This window comes from Chiroxiphia lanceolata, chromosome 3, assembly GCF_009829145.1.
Source record: "Chiroxiphia lanceolata isolate bChiLan1 chromosome 3, bChiLan1.pri, whole genome shotgun sequence".
Taxonomy (NCBI): Eukaryota; Metazoa; Chordata; class Aves; order Passeriformes; family Pipridae; genus Chiroxiphia; species Chiroxiphia lanceolata.
This window is the reverse complement of record NC_045639.1, coordinates 42091955-42110083: the sequence shown is the minus strand read 5'-3', so window position 1 is coordinate 42110083 and position 18129 is coordinate 42091955. Positions and strand designations below refer to the sequence as shown.

At 46.0% G+C, this 18129-nt stretch overlaps 2 protein-coding genes across 3 annotated transcripts in view; both read left to right on the top strand.

The window, feature by feature from the left end:
• The window catches only part of NUP133 (nucleoporin 133), a 33135-nt gene extending 29956 nt beyond the window's left edge, over nt 1-3179 (top strand). The window contains exons 25-26 of one of the 2 annotated variants that reach the window (XM_032683583.1): nt 104-192; nt 1244-3179. In XM_032683583.1, the coding sequence (XP_032539474.1) occupies nt 104-192; nt 1244-1380 (226 nt within the window). In that variant the 3' untranslated portion in view covers nt 1381-3179. The remainder of the gene's footprint in view (nt 1-103; nt 193-1243) is intronic. The other variant, XM_032683584.1, reaches the window with a different exon arrangement.
• A 2352-nt stretch (nt 3180-5531) lies between these two features.
• ACTA1 (actin alpha 1, skeletal muscle) lies at nt 5532-7861 on the top strand. Its single transcript, XM_032684524.1, has 7 exons — nt 5532-5593; nt 5672-5814; nt 5976-6300; nt 6442-6603; nt 6825-7016; nt 7123-7304; nt 7451-7861. The coding sequence occupies exons 2-7, from the start codon at nt 5686-5688 to the stop codon at nt 7592-7594; spliced, it is 1134 nt and encodes a 377-aa protein (XP_032540415.1). The 5' UTR covers nt 5532-5593; nt 5672-5685; the 3' UTR covers nt 7595-7861.
• The last annotated feature ends 10268 nt before the right edge of the window (nt 7862-18129 follow it).

Sequence of the window (18129 nt, the reverse complement as noted above, 5' to 3'; positions counted from 1 at the left end):
CACCTTTGATAATATATCAAATTTTCTTGTGTTTTTTGTTCTTGTTAGTTTTAATTTAATTTCATCTGTGCCATTCTTTCCCCAATTATTCTTTGACTTGCAGGTGGTCTTGTTCAGATGGTAGAGATGATCCAATTGAAGCATCTAAAGATAGTATATTTGTGAAAATACTACAAAAGCTATTGAAAGAAGGTAAAGGGGACTTAAATGTAATTGAAGGGTCTAAAATTTAGTTGTTTCAAAAGCTGCTTAAGATGAACACTAATATGTAAGAATTAGTGATAAGTTCTCAGAGTAATAAAAATGCATTCCACTAGACAATTAAAATGATATAGAGCTAGTTCTACCTCTGTAAAATGTTCGGGCAGGTAAGGCACGAGCAGATTTCTGGGTTAGAATCTGGTTATAATCCTAGTACCCTCAAATGATTTGCTCAGTAAGGCACCTACCAGATTTTTAGTGATTTCTTACAGTACAGTAAAATAGGTCTTCTGGAGTGAAATACATATCTTCTGTAGGATACAGGATTAATAACTAATTAACTGTCACTCAGAAGAACTTCATCTGTTTAAGCTAAAATGTTTTTTTGCTTTTGTGTTCTCTCTCCAAAAGCAAAAAAAAAAATATAAAAATACTTCCCATTCTCCAGTTAAAGCTGACCATAGGAAGTTGTGACCATGGAAATTACAGCTGGAGGAGGGAGTGAGAGGAGGAAAGCAACTGAGACTCAAAGTCTGTTTTAAATATTACTGTGTGTGAACTTTTTCCAAAACAGAGAAGGTTCCATGTGGAAAATAGAAAAATGAAGTTTTTCAGAACAGTTGTGGGTTTGTGTGTCTGATCCTGTTAATTTCCTTCCTCTTGTAAGTCTCACAGCCCAGAATGAACTGTTACACCTGATACATGTTAATTATTTGACTGAGCTTTCTTTTCTCTTTCCTTTTCTTTCTTTTATTTATTATTTATTTTCATTTTGTTGAAGTGTTATATAAAGCTTGGATTTGAGATTAATCATTAAATTACTGAACTCTGTTTAAGTAAAAATTATTAATTTTTTAAACTCAGTTTTACAGGCTGCTTAAACTTTATTGTATTTCTTGATGTGTATAATTGAATTAGAGCTTCCCAAGTCCAGAAGAGTAATTTAACTGTGAGGCAGGTGGAGGTGTTTACTTAAAAATTATCTTAACTACTAATGAAAAGTACTTTTATAAGTGTTGTAATAAATGGTTTTGTGTTGTAGGAGTCCAGTTAAGTGAATATTTACCAGAGGTGAAGGACTTGCTGCAAGCAAATGAACTTGGCAACTTGAAATACAATGCTTACTTCGAATTTGTGTTGAAAGCAAACTATGAACTCTACGTTCAGGGACAAGCATGATTCTCACTGGTTTTTTAAATATTTTTTCTAAAGAACTCTTGAATGCTTTTATACTTTTTTATGTTTTGTTTGGTTTTTTGCTAACACTGTGCTAAAATCTATATGAGTAGTAATATACTTGGTCTTAAACATATAGACGTTGATGCTTTAGTTGGGGGAGCCAGAATTGTGTTTTCAGGCAAAATAAAAATAAAGTTTTCTTTTTCCATGCCTTTCATAAACTCTGTTTTGTTCTGTATCTTCATTACTATGAGTTCTGTCTGAGACTCAGAAGATACACAGACACCCAGCACAGGAGGTGGGTAAACTTCTACTGTCAACACCTGGGGCTGTGATTTCAGTTCAGAGAAAATACTGAAAACATTAATGCTGGATGACTGCATAGCTTATGTAAGAAACAATTGGTTATTCTGTTGGATAACTCCACTCTGTACAACACTTTTTGCTGTAGAAACTAGATAATTGCAATGTTGCATTAAAGGTTGCTGGCACAAAAAGGATAACTGGCTTGTCACTGATCACTCAGTTTGTCTGTGACAGAAAGGAATAAAGTACAGTTCTCATTCAGAGTTCTCTGGTCCAGTAAATATACCATTCTTTCAGTTTATATCTGTAAGGTTAAACCTTTTCAAAACTTTTTAATATTGTATCTATTTAACTTCCATTTAAGCTATTTCTAGAATACATGTAAAAATGAGATTAGCAGCTCACCATGCAGTCATTCACAGCAACTGCTCGTGCCTAGGCTCAGATGAAACCTAGAAAGTAGTTACCATAGTGTGGGAGTCCAACAGGATCTTCCTTACTCTGCACCTTGTTCTCTACTGATAGATGCTACTAATTTTCTTTTTTCTTTTCTTTTACCCCACTGCCCCAGTTAGTTATCTCTGATATGGGAATTAAAAAAAAAAAAAAATTCCATTTAACTTCTCTATTTTAATTACAGTGATTGTCAGCAGATTTTAATCTTTAAATAAAAGTTAGTGTGATCTGATGTGTTGCACCTTTCTTTTGCATGTAGCTCAAGAGTCAGTGACTGCAGAGCAACTTGCATGCCCTTTATGTTTTACTTGTCTGGCTCCATGCCTGCTGCAACAACTTGATCCAACAGCTGAGAAGGTCAGAAGTTAAATTGGTTGAAGAGAATCCAGTTTCTAGTTTTAAAAGCACAGCTCCCCTTCCGTGGCTTCCCCTCCTCCCTGTACTAATACAGTAAGCTGGGCTGAGAGTCTGAACATGTTTGGAAGAATAGATTTATCTAGAGGTTCTAACTAATATGGGAAAGAAATGCACTAGCAGTCATCTTCTAAGATTGTTCTAAGCAGCAAACTTTGCACTTCTGCAGTCTTGCATGGCTGAGAAGTGTGAGCATAACTCCCAGCTATGGCTTCAAAGGAGTGGGTCATTTAAAGCCTTCCACTTGTTACTTAAATGTCACTGAGGATGGTTTCACATTGATGAACTTAGCAGGGGTTTGGGAGAAAGAGAATTATAAGTGATTGCCACCCCTTACTGAAATATATTCTACCTGAACTTCTACTAGACTCGTATATTTTGCTTGAAGAGGAATCCTTTTAATTGACTGTCCACCATAAAACATTCTGGGGATATATCATCCTTTCCCTGACCATCAGATATCTGTGTTCTGTAAGGAGTGGCAGGGCAAGCCCTAGTAAGCTTGCTCCAGAAGCAGGCATTTCTCTTCATTCTTGACTATCTGTCTGTTTCAAAGTCCCTGGCTTCTCTGCTGGGATGGGTTTATTGTGGTTGGTGTAGAAGCATTCTCCAGGTTTTTGGGAAACGTAGGCTTTTCAGCTGCTTTACTCTACTGCTTGGTTGGGAGGCATTTGGCATTAGTACAATGGCTTTCCATCTGACTATTGCCAAAACAGAAGGCTACTTGCAATGAGTTTACTTAAATAAAGCCTCATTAAAATAACTTCCGTGTCTAAGCTGATGTTTAATGTTCTTGTACTAGTAATGTTGAGCTGGTTCTCTATTCCGTTGGGAAGTTTGAAGAGTCTGGGTTTCGGGATTATTCCTTTTCTCTGTCCTCTGCTTCATTATGTAATAAGCTGTGCTGGTGCAGAACTTCTGTCTCAGATTACTGCAGAGGGAGGATGCCTTCATTTACCACTGCTTACAGAAGGTCATACCAGAGCTCTCGCTTGTTTCCAAGTGTAACAAAAACAAATAAACTTGGGACAACAGCCTAAGGAGCATGGATAGCTCCTCTTGAATAAGGAAGTATATGTTGTTTTTTAAATAGTTATTTTCTCAGTATTGAAAAGCATGCACAGTACAGGACGTATGTACTTCTATCCTTTGTTGTTGCCAGAGTAGCAGGAAAGTTGATCAGTTGTAATTTGTGATCAATTTCAGAAGCTACACATAGGGAATAGTGATCTTAGTGCCCAGCTCTGCACTGGAAACTAACTCCAATTGTTTTCTGACTTGGGACAAAACCCACATTCATTTAATGAGTCCCGGTAAACATCAGATCTACCTGCAGAAAAGGATATTTTGCTCAGAACTGGAAGAATTTAGCATTGCCATTTGGGCATTTTGCTGTAAACTAGATTGGGGTAGAGAGAAAATAAAAGGGAGCAGAAGGGATAGAGAGGGTTTATGCTTGCATCATGTTTCACTGAAGAATGAAGAATGTTTATCTTTCAGCTACACTAGGGTTTCTGTTACTTGATTTCTGATTCAACACAACTGACTGTATTTTGGAAACCACAATGAAGCTCTACAGTTCTGTAAATAGATTTGGTGCTGCGATGCCTTTAAGTGCTTTCAAACTTCCAATTTTTTTACTGCTGGAACTGAAGAGTAATACAAATTGAGGAACACAATGAAAGAAAAGCACTCTTTATCCTCAGTATACTTTAATACAATAACTTCACAGGAATTAAAAATCTATAGCAGAAGGAAGTAGAGAGCTGCCAGACATAAAGAGGGATGCTGCTAAGCTGCAGGATGCAGAAGTTAAACAGAGGAGAAAAAAAATTATCTTCTTCTCTGTTGAGCTGTCTGCTGTGCCTTGCAGTGGAGGAAATCACCTGCAGAAGTACCCTCACTTGCAGGAGACTCCTCACAGCATGAGTGCCTCTGGCCTGCTATTCCTTCTTCCTTCTCTTCTGACTCCCTGAATTTTAAAAGGATTTACCCTTGGCCAGTTGTGCTGTCAGAGAAGATCTTGAAGGTTGGTTTATATCAACATAGTATCGGGGCTGCAAATCTGCTTGCACTACTGCTTCTTCTTTCCATTGGTAACCGAAACGTCTCTGTAAAATCTCCCAAGTGTCCTGTATGGAATGTCTGCTTAAATACCTGTAGCTGTACCTTCAGCTCGTCAGAGATGACTTGTGGGTGAGGCTATGCTCCTTTTGGAAAGGGTGAGCCACAGGGATAGCTGAAGGATTCCCGTGTTGCCCGGCCGAGCTCAGAAGCCAGCAATGGACACTCGTAATGGCACCAGCATTCACAGCTACGTCAGGCTGCTGGGATCAGACCAGGATTAATGCTTTACCGGGCTTCTCTTCAGGCATTTGTCTGACAGATGTTATCCTGTGCATTTATTTTCCATTTTTAAACCACAGCAAAGAAACGATGCACGGCTTAACTTGGCACGTAAAGCCGTGGCTTTTGCATGGGCTGTCGCCATGTACAGCAGTATTACCTGCAAACCACAGACCTGCCTTGACGCTTTGCCTTCTCTCCCAACTCCCTTTCTCCCGTGGGCTCACCTATAGCAGCAGGCAAGACCCATGAGGGAGCTCTTCCCTTGGCAGCCCCAAGCACGTGGTAGCCACACAGCCGATGACCCCTCGCCTCCCACCCCGCCGAGCCCCGCCGGGACTGCCGGGCTGCCCCCACCTGCTTTGCCCTTAACGGGTCCGGTGGTGCCGGGGGATTATTTCGGCCCCGGCCGAGGGCGGTGGCAAGGGGGGCCCAGCAGACGCGCCTTATACGGCCGGGCCAGGCTCACCTGGGCCGGGGCCAGGAGCGCCTTCTTTGGGCACCGCCGGTCCGGGGCCGCGCCGGGCCCGACACCCAAATATGGGGACGGCCGGGGCCGCATTCCTGGGGGCCGGTCGAGCCGACGCCCGCCGCGATAAAAGGCTCGTCGGCGGCCGCGGCGGCCACGAGTGACCCGGCGAGGAGCGGGAGCCTCTCTCTCTGCCCGACGCGGAGCCCGCAGCCAGCCCAGGTAAGCCCGTCCCGCCGCCCCTGCCCGCGGATGCCGCCCGGCCGTGAGGCTCAGCCCCTGCGCCCTGTGCCCCCGCAGACACAGCCGACACCATGTGCGACGAGGACGAGACCACCGCGCTCGTGTGCGACAACGGCTCCGGCCTGGTGAAGGCTGGCTTCGCCGGGGATGATGCCCCCAGGGCCGTGTTCCCCTCCATCGTGGGCCGCCCCCGCCACCAGGTACGGCGCAGTGCCCCTCCGAGCTTCCCTTCAAGCCCTGCCACAGCTGTGGCAGTGGATCCCTGCTGCCTCCCAACGCTTCCCATCCTCCTGTCCTGCCAGGAAGCCCGGTGCTATTGCCCGTGGAGAGGTTGCTGAGCCCCCGCTTTCCTCCCCTGCAGGGCGTCATGGTGGGTATGGGTCAGAAGGACTCCTACGTAGGAGATGAAGCCCAGAGCAAGAGAGGTATCCTGACCCTGAAGTACCCCATTGAACATGGCATCATCACAAACTGGGACGACATGGAGAAGATCTGGCACCACACCTTCTACAATGAGCTGCGTGTCGCCCCAGAGGAGCACCCCACACTGCTCACTGAGGCCCCTCTTAACCCCAAAGCCAACCGTGAAAAGATGACCCAAATCATGTTTGAGACCTTCAACGTCCCTGCCATGTATGTGGCCATCCAGGCTGTGCTGTCCCTGTATGCCTCTGGCCGTACCACTGGTGAGTGCTAAGTCCCATTGGCCCCTCTTACCTCAGCAAGGACATGCAGGACTGGTCCCCTAGAGCTGACAAGTGCTCTGCCCCCAGGGTAGGACCTTTTGTGGGCTTCATCTCTCAGGTGGCTGCTTCTTGTTTCCCCAGGTATTGTGCTGGACTCCGGTGATGGTGTGACACACAATGTCCCCATCTATGAAGGGTATGCCCTTCCCCATGCCATCATGCGCTTGGATCTGGCCGGCCGTGACCTCACTGACTACCTGATGAAGATCCTGACTGAGCGTGGCTATTCCTTTGTCACCACAGGTAAGTGCTATTCCCTCCTCCAAAAAGTCCCCCCCACACTTCCAACCCTTGCACCTTCAGGGATGCTGCAGCCTGTCACCCTGTTGCAAGCCTCATGAGCCCTCCTTTTTGGGAGTTCACCTGTGGCCGGGGGTCTTGAGTCCCAGTAGACCTATGGAGGTGGTGCAAATGTTCCAGGTTCCTCCTCTGCAATCACTGATGCCTTTGCTCCCCCCTGACAGCTGAACGCGAGATTGTCCGTGACATCAAGGAGAAGCTGTGCTATGTGGCGCTGGACTTTGAGAATGAGATGGCCACCGCTGCCTCTTCCTCCTCCCTGGAAAAGAGCTATGAGCTGCCTGATGGGCAGGTCATCACCATTGGCAATGAGCGTTTCCGCTGCCCAGAAACCCTCTTCCAGCCTTCCTTTATTGGTGTGTGGGACCCCCTCCCTTTCTCCTTCTCTGACAGCTCTCCCTTCTCTCCTGAGTCGCTTTGCAATTAACTTGTGCCTGCTTGTTTCTCCCTCTCTGCCCCCAGGTATGGAGTCTGCAGGGATCCATGAGACCACCTACAACAGCATCATGAAGTGCGACATTGACATCAGGAAGGACCTGTATGCCAACAATGTCATGTCTGGGGGTACCACCATGTACCCAGGTATTGCTGACCGCATGCAAAAGGAGATCACAGCCCTGGCCCCCAGCACAATGAAGATCAAGGTAAGGCTGGAGGACAAAGGACCCAGGCATAGGACCAGCCTTCCTTTACCCCGCTGCGCACAGGACTCAGGGCTGTGCACACCCCTGTGCCTGCCACCTGCAGCAGTGGCTTGTTTACTGATCTCAGCTCTCTTGGCTTTTTCCAGATCATTGCCCCACCTGAGCGTAAGTACTCTGTCTGGATCGGTGGCTCTATCCTGGCCTCCTTGTCCACCTTCCAGCAGATGTGGATCACAAAGCAGGAATACGATGAAGCTGGCCCATCCATTGTCCACCGTAAATGCTTCTAAACATGTTTACATGATCACTTTGCCAACCACGCTCAGGATGACAACCTTCTAGGTTGCAGGCTGCAGAGGGCCTGCAACAGCCATGTAACTTTCTATTTTGTAACAATTTCTGGTTACTGTTGCTGCAAAGCTCCATGTGACACAGTGTATGTAAAGTGTACATAAATTAATTTATTTTATCTCGTTTTGTTTGTTTTTAAAACCAATGCCCTGTGGAAGGAAACAAAAAACTTCAAGAAGCATTAAATCATCAGTCATTCTGTCACACCCCTACTGCGGTTGTTTGTGGTCATTTGCTTGGGTTCTTCCATCACTTGCCGACCCAGTGTGAGGGCAGTGGGTGGTGGGGCTGGACATCCCCAGACAGGAGCAGGACTGAGGAGGGGGCAGGACCCTAGCCAGAGGAGCAAGCTCCTTGGGACTTGCTTGGGGTGCAGACTCCTCGGTGGCACTTGGAGCAGTCTGGGGGTGGCTCCATCATACTGCTACAAGGTGGATGCCCTGACATGCTGAAAAGTGCTTCTCCCTGACCCAGGCAGGAAAGGGTTACCTGGAGCCTTGGCTTGAAAAAGATTTCGTTTGGCTCAGCCTGCCAAAAAAGTAGCCCTGGCAGACTCCCGAGGAAGGCAAGGCTGGGACTGAGGGCAGGTGGCGGGTGCAGGTTAAATAAAGAGCTTTCCACTCCACTTATGGGAAACCCACCTGCCATCATGTTGTCTCTGGGGGGATGAGGGCAGCCAGGGCCACTTCCTCACCCTGCCTGACACGCTTGCCCTTGCCAGTGGTCATACATGAGGGGTTGCCTGCAAAGAGACCACCCTCTTCTCTGCTCCACTAAACCACCCCTTCCAGGGATCAGATCCTTTATTCAGGAACTCCCTGGGAGCCCGAAGGAAAATCCCAGGTGCTTCCTCTTGCTGAAGGCTTTTGCCTGCCCTGTTTGCCAATGAAGCAGAGCAGAGTGGGAGGAGGGAAAGCTGTCCCTGCCTGTCTCATTCCTCTGGGGCTCTGGGGCCCCCCTTTGCTACCAGTATTCACACACACATGCATACCCCAAGGGCTCCAATCCCTCAGGGAGCTACCCTAAAATGTTGCCAGATTTGGCACTTCTCCCTGGGCCACTGCACATGCGCAGGAGTCATCAGCTTTTGAAAGAGGAGGACTCCTGGAGCAGAGGGCCTTGCCATGAAAGCAGTCCCCGAGTTTTGGGTTCTTCCTTTCCTGTGGGAGACAGCAGTGCTGGGATAAAAAAGATGATTTTCAGATAAACTTCCAGCCCAGGAAGGTTTTTTGCTATGTTGTGACTATGCTAAGGGTGCACTTGTTTACCTGCATTGAAGTGAGACATACATGAGTACGTTTTTTTCAGTCCTATTCCAAAGTAAAAGCCTGTGGGAGGAGCTGTCCTGGTCCTTCCCTGGTATCTGGGAACAGACAGTGCCCCAGGGCAACCCTAAGAGCTCCTCAGTTGAGATTTCTCTCTGAATGACTAGAGTTGGACTGGAAAGTAGCTGCTTCTCAAAAAAACAGTTGCTTCTCAAAAAACAAACACAAGCTTTTACTTGCCATTTGTGTGACTTGTGTAGTGGCACATACTTCATCTGACAGCTCTATGTTGGGTTTCTGGGAGGTGCTTAACTAACATTAAGTCCTCAGTACCTGAATCCTGATCTCAGGTTGAGTTGTAACTTAAGTGGTGTTACAAGATGGATTTTAGGACCTGCTTCTGTTATTTAATTAAAAGATTGTTTCAGAAGCACAATAAGCCTTAACTTAGAAGAGCAGCCTCATGGATTAGACAGCACTTGCAGACTCTACTTTTTCCACCTGCATAATTAATTTAGTGTCCTAAACCCACAACAGAAGGGGCTGATTTTTTGGGGTGGGGGAGAGTGATGTCACTCTCCTCCAGCCTGATCAAAATCCATGGGAGCAGGAGATCCTTGCCCCTTCTGACTAAGATCTACATTTTGCAGAGTCAAACTTGGATTTAGGAACTCCCATAAGCACAGCTGTGGGCAGAGGGCAGTCCTCCAGCAGCCACAGCATTGCACAGGGCACTGCCTTGTGCAGGGAGGCTGATGCTGCCTCTGGCATCTCACTGTCTGCTGTCTCTGACAGCAGCATTTTGTCATGTACTAACCCACAGCATCAGGTACTCATGGTAGCCTCAGCGCCAATTTCATCCTGTTGAAGTTAAATGCCCAACAGTACATTTTTACAGCTGAAAAAAATGACTGGTTTGTTGGTTTTGTTGCTTAATCAATGAACTTACAGGCAACGAATCTCAAGGCTACAAAACAAAACCTTTTCAGGTTTTAATTTCAAACTAAAACACATTCTTTATTCTGAAATCAACCTTTTATTTGGGCTTAGGATTTTCCTTGTGATTTTCAGCAACCGAAGACACAGATTGTTTGGAAACAAGTGAGTTGGACTTTCACATGGCTTACAGGCCCCATTATTGGGAAGGTGTTTCGGAAAATTTTGCTTGCACACAGTGGTCTTTGTTGAGCAGTTTTGGTCTTTGTTGAGCAGCTCTCAATAATTTCACTACTCTCTGTATCTGTAACAGTGCTGTTGGCAGCAGGCGAAGGATCACCGGGACCAACATCCTCTGTTTTGAAAGAGGCAAAGGAATAAATGGGACCTCAGAGAAGTAAAAGGGGGTAGTAGGAAGGATGCTGGACACCCATGTGCTGTGGGAGGGAGGGTAATGGCAGAATGGCTCTTGTCTGCACCAACAGCATTCTCTGGGACTGCAGGTCACTACTTGCTCCACAGCCAGCTGGATCTGGGCCTGAACTAGTGCAGGACAATCCTCTGTAGCTTAGCTCCACAGTTGCATCCAGTGGGCAACACAAGAAACTGCTCTGGAAATACCAAACACCACCAAGGAATGGAAAAATCTGGAGAATGAAAGAGTCCTTGGGAAGACAAAAATTATGTGGAGCTGTTTAGATGAGCTTTGGGGGCACAGTCATGACTAGGTTTTGATGTAAGCTTCCCCAGGGTCTGCAGATGCCTGGGGCATTAACCCAATTATTTAAGAACCTAAGGAACAGGGAAAACCTGGGTTCTAAGGGAAAGTCTTGAGAGGGTCCCTGAGCAAAAGAACAAAGGGAATCCTGGAGAAGATGAGGGCACTGGAAGGGCTTCCTAATTTCATATTGATAGAGATTTTGTTAATGTGAAAATCTGCATTGCACAGAGAGCAAAATGTGGCTCAGGATGGGCTACCTCCCACAAAAGTCACAGCTCTGTCCCCCATTTGGGAAAGGGAACTGGCACCCCAACATGCTTCTCTCCTTGGGTTCCAAAACTGCAAAAGCAAAAAACACTTTGACCTACAGAATTTATTAGGCTTGGCATTGCTGAGAGGACCTGAACACCCCCTGAGAGCGGACATCAGTGCAGCTCCACTGTATACTCAGTTGATTGTGAATCTCCTGTGGGCATTTGGCCAGTAATATTTATTCAATGAGATTTATTTAAAGGACAAAATAGAGGCCACTTGAAAATTATTATCGCTTTTCACAGTAAACTTGTAAGCAACGAATTCTGTGACAATCTTTATTTCTGAAAGTGAAGCATTAAAACAAAGCCCTTCAAATCTTCAAACACTTATTTTATAGGAATATTTTATGTTGGTTTCATTTCACTAATCCACAGGAAAGTACTTGGATGGAACATCACCTGTTAGAGTTCATATGTTTATTTATTTATTTTTGAACCAAACAGGTATTTTTTCTATTAAAAAAAATAAAAGAGAGATATTGAGTTGTATAGATTTCTATGGCACATCTCTTGGGGCTATAAAATGGAGCACATGAGGGTGACTGTAACCTATTGATCAGATGATGGATAACTGCAGGCAGTGCTGGTGTGCCTGGCTCCCACATTGGACAGATGCCAATCAGGGTGGGCAGATTTAGCAAAAGGACCATTCAGAGTATCCTGCAGTCTTGCATTCTTTCCCAGGAACTACTGGCAGCTTTGGGGATCCTCTTCAGACCCTCTTGGCCAGAACAGATTTTGAAGGGACCAAAAAGCACCAGCTTCAGGTTTTGGGAATTAGTTGTATTTGCAGCTAGCAAAGGCTCTCTTTTTTCATTTGTTCAGGATCTGAAAAATAAAGCAGTGTCTGATTTCAATGCAGCAGGGAAACCTGGAGCATTGCTGGCTATCACTAGGGATGTACACTGTGTGTGATGCAGATGAGCAGATGCTGGAGAAACCTTTTATTGCCAAGAGTGTCTCTCTCTTCCTCCTTCCTGTCAACCTTGAAACTACACTGCCCTGTGCAGAACTGGGACCAGCAGTGTGCAAATTTCCAGCACTGTGGTGACCCTGAGCAGCTTATGCTCTGTGCTTGCAGGGACCACAGCCAAACCCCATCTTTCCTCAGCTGCTCAAGGCCACTCTCTGAAACTAAAACGTGCAGCTTGGAAGCAGTTCTGGTTGTTGATGTTCAAGGAGTGCCACAGGCAGCCCAGGAATGAGCCTCTATGTAACCCCACCTCAGGGAGCCGCGTATATATAGATCCTTGGAAGCAGTTTTCTTCCTTGGCACATCACTCCCACCCATAACACCTTCCAAACAAACACTCCCTGCTCCACTGTGCCCTCACTGCCTGGCTTCCAGCAACTTCTCTCTCTTCCAGGGAAAACAAGGCTTTAAAGCTGAGAAACCTCATTCTGGACAGAAAAGGGGGAGGATTGCCTTACAAAAGGGTTCTCACGTACTCAGAGATGAGCAGCCCAAAGTCAATGTCAGCAGGCATCAGCCCTTGACCCTGGCTCATGAAGACATGAGGACCTAAGTAAGCAGAAGTGCTGTGAGTAGGGCTTCTGGTACAGGTGTGTAAGGAAACCTCTGTATGGATGTAGCTCTGTCCTTTCCCAGAAGAGCTGTCCTGGTGCCTGGTACATGCAGGCTTGGACAAGGGTGCTCCCACAAGCAGCTCTGTGGTTGTTACAGGAGAGTGACCCTTCATCTCACACCTATTGGTTCCTCAAATCCCACAGACGCAGACATCACCTAAATAAAGTGAGTTTACATTGCCATTAACGGTGGCCAGTGCAGATCTCAGGTTGCTGGTGTTGTGTTGGGTAGGTCAGTGTTGGGAAGGAGACACTCGGAGAGCGAAGGAAGGGCTGGTTGCGGGAGTGGTGCAAGAGCCACAGCTCTGCCAACCATGCTGAGGGAGCACACAGTGACAGAACAGTTCTGCCCTTTCCAAACCTCCTTGTGGCTGCAGGGAGAAGGCTACCTACCGAGGGGAAGATGGAGGACCATGCAAGTGGGAGGAGGTCTGAAGCAGATCAACCCAAAAGAACACAACAAGGTTTCCCAGGTGACTGTATCTGCTTCTGTAAGGCTTTTAAATTCCCTTTAGCAAAAATAATCACAAAAAAATGGTTAAAATAATAGTGGTGTAAAGTCTAAACTGTCTTGAGTTTGTTAGCATTGAACAATGCTGTCACTGGGCTATCTGCCTGTAGACCACAGCCAAAGGGCACAGTGGGGAGCTCTGCCTGCTTTGTACTACATTCCATGCTGAAAATAAATGAGGTCCAGGTGCAAAGGCCATCCACTTTCTTGTCACAAGTTATTGTGGAGTGATGTGTGGTGATAGAGGCACTGTTCAAGGGCTGTAGAATAGGGCATTTCCCCCATAAGGATTGCTCATTCTGGAAACTCTTACCCACCCCAGCCCTCAAAAAAAGATCAACAGAGAGCTACCAGAACTCCCTAACCCAAACAATTTTGCAGTAGTGATGGTGTTACTCCTACCTAATCCCAGCAACACTCCTATAGGTGACAGGCCATGTTTCTGTGACTGCAGGATCTGAGCACTTTACACTCTGAGGTTGGTTTTCTTTCTCTTCTTTTCTATACCAAGTCCACCATGGTTTTCCTCTGTGACATGAGCAAGTCAACATTCATGGCTCTGTTGCCAGCTAAGTGGCTTTTCTATTTTCCATCTCAAAGAAAGATAAAGAGGAATAGCTAATGCTCTTGAAGGGTTTTGAGATGTTGTCATAGAAGGTGTTTGGGGAATGTGAAATACTTGTGAATCTAAATTTAGCTCTGAAAGTCATGCAGCCCGGTTTCCTGGCACAAATAACAGAGAAAGTCTTGAAATCTGAATGTTTTCCAATTGTGGCCACAAGCTGGATGCTGCAGTAGCCACTGGCTGCGCCAAGAATCTACGGCTGCGGTTCCAGCGAGTCCTTTGCCTTGCTGAGAGTCCAGACCTCCCACTTCCTTCCAGGCTGGTCCCACCAACAATAAAAAGTACCAGCAGTTTCTGTTCTTGCTCTGGCTATGATGCCTCCATATTTGGCCTGCAAGAGCCCTGTGGGATAAGAGTATTCCTCAAACCTAATAGAAGGGCAAATTTAGGAGAACTACAGTGTTCTAACCAGTCAGTTGAGGGAGAATATAAGAAATCTGTCTTGGGATAAATGTTTTAGGAGCAATATGGCAATGTTTCTGAGACTTACTCCCTCTTTCCTTAATTTCTTTTAACCCACTGAAGCCAGCCCATTCTGGCTGAGACTGCACGGTTAAAGGGTCATGATGCCCCTGTTCACATGTAATGGGTTAAATGCCAGATGGGTTAATAAAGAAGATTGGTTCTACTCAGATAGCAAAATGTGACTAAGTATAATGTGGAGCTAAATTTCAAAATCAACTTTAAAAGGGTATAATTTAGTCCTTGAGGTGTTTAGGCTGTGCTGACACCTTGTTTTATTATTTTTAGTGCCTGCTGCACATACTCCTCTGTGGAGAAAAAACTGTTTGACAAAAAAGTTGATGTAACTCCTGTCACATAGTCTTGATCAGAATCCAGAAACCAGGTATAGCTCTGCCCAAACTGGAGGTGCTTGTTTTCTTCACTGGCTGCAGCAGGACTGTGGGCAGCCCAGAAAGTGCACCTGCTGAACGTGCATCAGAGTTTAAAAATAAAAAGGGGAGAGAAAAGAATAACATGGAAAATATTGCTAGGTCAGCAGATGCAAGGGGGAGGGAGGGCTCGTGCCTGGGCAAGGGGGCTTGGGGAAGGGTAGGACAAGTACTGGGACAGAGGCATAACCACGTAATGAGAAGACGTATGAGATGTTCTGCAGTGCAGGAGTAATGGAGAAGGCTCTCGGGGTACTGCAGTGACATTACACTCAGTATTAATTTGTACTACTTGTGCAGGTTAGATTGGGTCTATTTTGGCATTGCAGCAGGGTTTCAGCCCATGTACCCAGCCTCAGATACCCTCTGCTGCAGTGCAATGGAGTTGATTCATGCAAGCAATACTCACTGAAGCCAATGGGAGGACAGCAGATTCAGTTAAAGTGCTTGCATCACCAGATCCAGGGTTAAGAAACAAAGTCAGAGCAACAAAAACTATCACATGAGGAAGGAGAAGGGAGGAAGTGGGAATAATTAATTTTTTTGTTGTAAGTCCAGAACCTGGTATGTCTTAAGGCCATAAAATGATCAGCAGGAAGAAAAAGATTAGAAAAATATTTGTTTCCTGAAATGTGTAAAATGTGTACATTTAATCAATTGCCTGTTCTGCAGAGGTTTTATTGCTAATTTCATAATTCACATCTATTTTTCTCTATATTCTGTGGAAGAATCAGTCTGAATCAAGGATCAGTTAAGCAAATGAGATATATAAGAAAACTGAAAAGCAGTAAAACCCAAGTCTGGACCATAAATATTCTGCAGAAGTAGTAGTTTTGATGAATAAGATACACAGGTGAAAAAAAAAGCATTTAAGGAGAAAATATTGTATGACATAATTGTCATCCCATTGACTTTGTGCTGGGAAAGAGTTCTGAGTTGCAGAGCTGGAAGTGAGCATGGGCTCAAGCTCCAAGGAGGTATTTTACTTTCTGACCCTGGTTTGTGTCTGACCAGCACAACAGCAAGAGGCTTCTGAATTGTTTTGGAGAAAGTAACATAAATATACTGACTGTGTATGGGAAGGGTGTTTTTATATGGTAATTGTAACTGTAAGGAGAGTTTGGTATTGCTAAATGAATATTTAAAGCAAATGTGTGATAAGTTCTTCACTGGCACTTTGACTCGTGAGTCATGTTGCACAGTCCCCAGCCATACCCCTCTCTATTTATAAAGTCATGCCTTGCTATATCTGACTTGCTAAATAAGCCTTTCAAATTGTGGAGGGGATTCTGGTGGCACGTTATGGGAACCAGGGAATAATTTCGAAGAGTAAGGGAAGTTAGAAAGGACACGACAAATCACCGCATGCTGGCTGCCTTCTGAAGAGCTGAGCAAATGTGCTGTTTGGTTTTTTCACCACAAAAATATCCAGGAGGCAGGGGCTGATGACTTCAGTCTGCTGGGTGCAAGGTCTGGAAAGAGGTGTAGAGTGAGGGTTTGTCTGACCCGAGCCCCTGTAAATGTTTCAGGATGGGTAGAAGAACAGGGGGAGATTACCCCAGCTAGTGAGGGTCCTTGCTGGTATCTGCCCAGGGCCCTGCCACACAAGAGAGCCCTTTCCGGGTCACTGCCCACCAGCTGGCTGTCGGCAGTGGGGTGCCTCAGTGTTGACAGGGCTTTGACATGCAGGAGGGGGAGCAGACACATCTCCAGAGCTGTGCCCTCCTCCCCAGGGCTCCAGCTGGAGCTGGGAAAAGAGCACGTTGCCAAATGCTGGTAACATAATGTGTTATCAAGTAGGTGCAGAGCAGGGAAGATGAGGCAAAGGGATATGAGAATTCAGTGGAAACTATACTGGGAAGCACAGCAGTGGTGCTACTCAAGGCAAAAAGATGAGTCCTGACCTATTTTGACCATATCCTCTTCACGGGCAACAGGCAAAGAGGAAAAAAAGACGTGCAATTTTTTTTCTCATAGGGTGGTCCACCATGTTTGTAATCTTCTTTAGAAAGCAGACTGATGAGATAACAGAGTCATCTGTTTCTGAGACTTTAGTGACTGAAGGTACTGGCTTTATTCATGCTCATCTCTTTCTGTGTGCCTCCAGGAGCTAACTGTTTTCTGGTGGACGTGGTTTGGCTCTAATTGATTTCACAGGAAGGCAATTTCTTTCCTACCTAGCTCAACAATACTGGGCTGTCTTAGTGCTTATTTAGCTTTCCTGAGAACCTTCCTCCACAGTGGTCTTGGGGTAGGCAGTGGGTATGAGCACCACGGGGACACTGTATGGAAACAGTCACGTAGGGCTGTACAACTACAAATGAATGAGTATTTCATAGCCAGAGGAAGATGTTGCTCCACCCTTGCAGGGAGTGGGGAACAGGAGTGTGGTGATGGCAGGGATGCCCACACAGCTGTGGGAGTACCAGGAGCACATGCTAGAGTCCCAAACTCCCAGTTTCCTCTCACAGGAGTAAAGCCACCCACCTTGTCAGCCACTGGCAGCAAAATGCACTGCTCAGGTTTGCCTGTGGTTAATGCTCGTTTTTTCTCTCAGCAAGCATGTAGCTACTACTGAACTTCTCCAGTGAGCTTGGCTCAGTGCAGCTTTTTTAGTTCCCCCAAGTTTCCTTACATTGTCCATCACCCCGATGGAGGGTAGGTGGCACGTACAACAGGAATTATTTCTTTCTCACCGGGGCAGCAGGTGAATATTATTGCTGGTGCAGGAGCCAGCAAGCTGCACAAACAGCTCTTCACTGCTCCAGAAATAGCCCCCTGCAGCACCCTTGGTCCCCTTAGAAACAAAACCAGCACATAATTCTCCACAAGCAGCACAGCTGACACTTAGAGTGGTGTTTCTGGACATCGATTGTTCATTCTGTGTGGGGTGGCAGGGGCAAGGAGGTCAGGGCACCCTGGTGGTTTTGTGCAGGGTTCACAGGCAGCTGAGGCTGGATTCACACCAGCAAGCTGGGGAGATGAAAGTCAGCCTAACACCACACTCCAGAGCCAACAGGTTCCTTGTGCCGAGTAGATAATTAATTATAAACAATATATGCAGATGTCAGCACTCTCCAGGGGACCTGCTCTCAGGTGGTGCACAGGTTTTTTTCAAGGGCATCCATTTGTCAAAACCATTCTCAAGATAATTTCTGGTGCCTCAGAGGGATGTGGTGCTTCAAGCACTGGGCACAGGTTGCGCCTGCTCCCCATCCTCTCAGAACAGAAAGCCTGATGCCAAGCCATGTGATGGCAGAACTGAGGTACTCTTTTTGTAGGGACACTGCAGGATCCATAGCTGCTGTTTGATTGCAGCTGGCCTTTTTGGAGGCTATCCCTGTGAGGAGGCTGCTTTGCTGCAGGGCGTTAGGATGGAGAGCACTAGAGGGGACAAACAGGTGTCTGGAGACAAATGATTAAGATTTTAATCTGGAAATACATGGGGAAACAGCTGTAGTGTCTGCTTTTCTGTAGTTTAAGTCAGCACTCTGTTTGTTGAACTAGTTTTTCTCCCAGGAAGCAATGATGAAACCCTTAAAACATGATGGGAGATTTTACAAAACGCTGTGTGGTGTGAGGGGCTGCAGATACCACATATACACACGCCCCTCAACCCCAC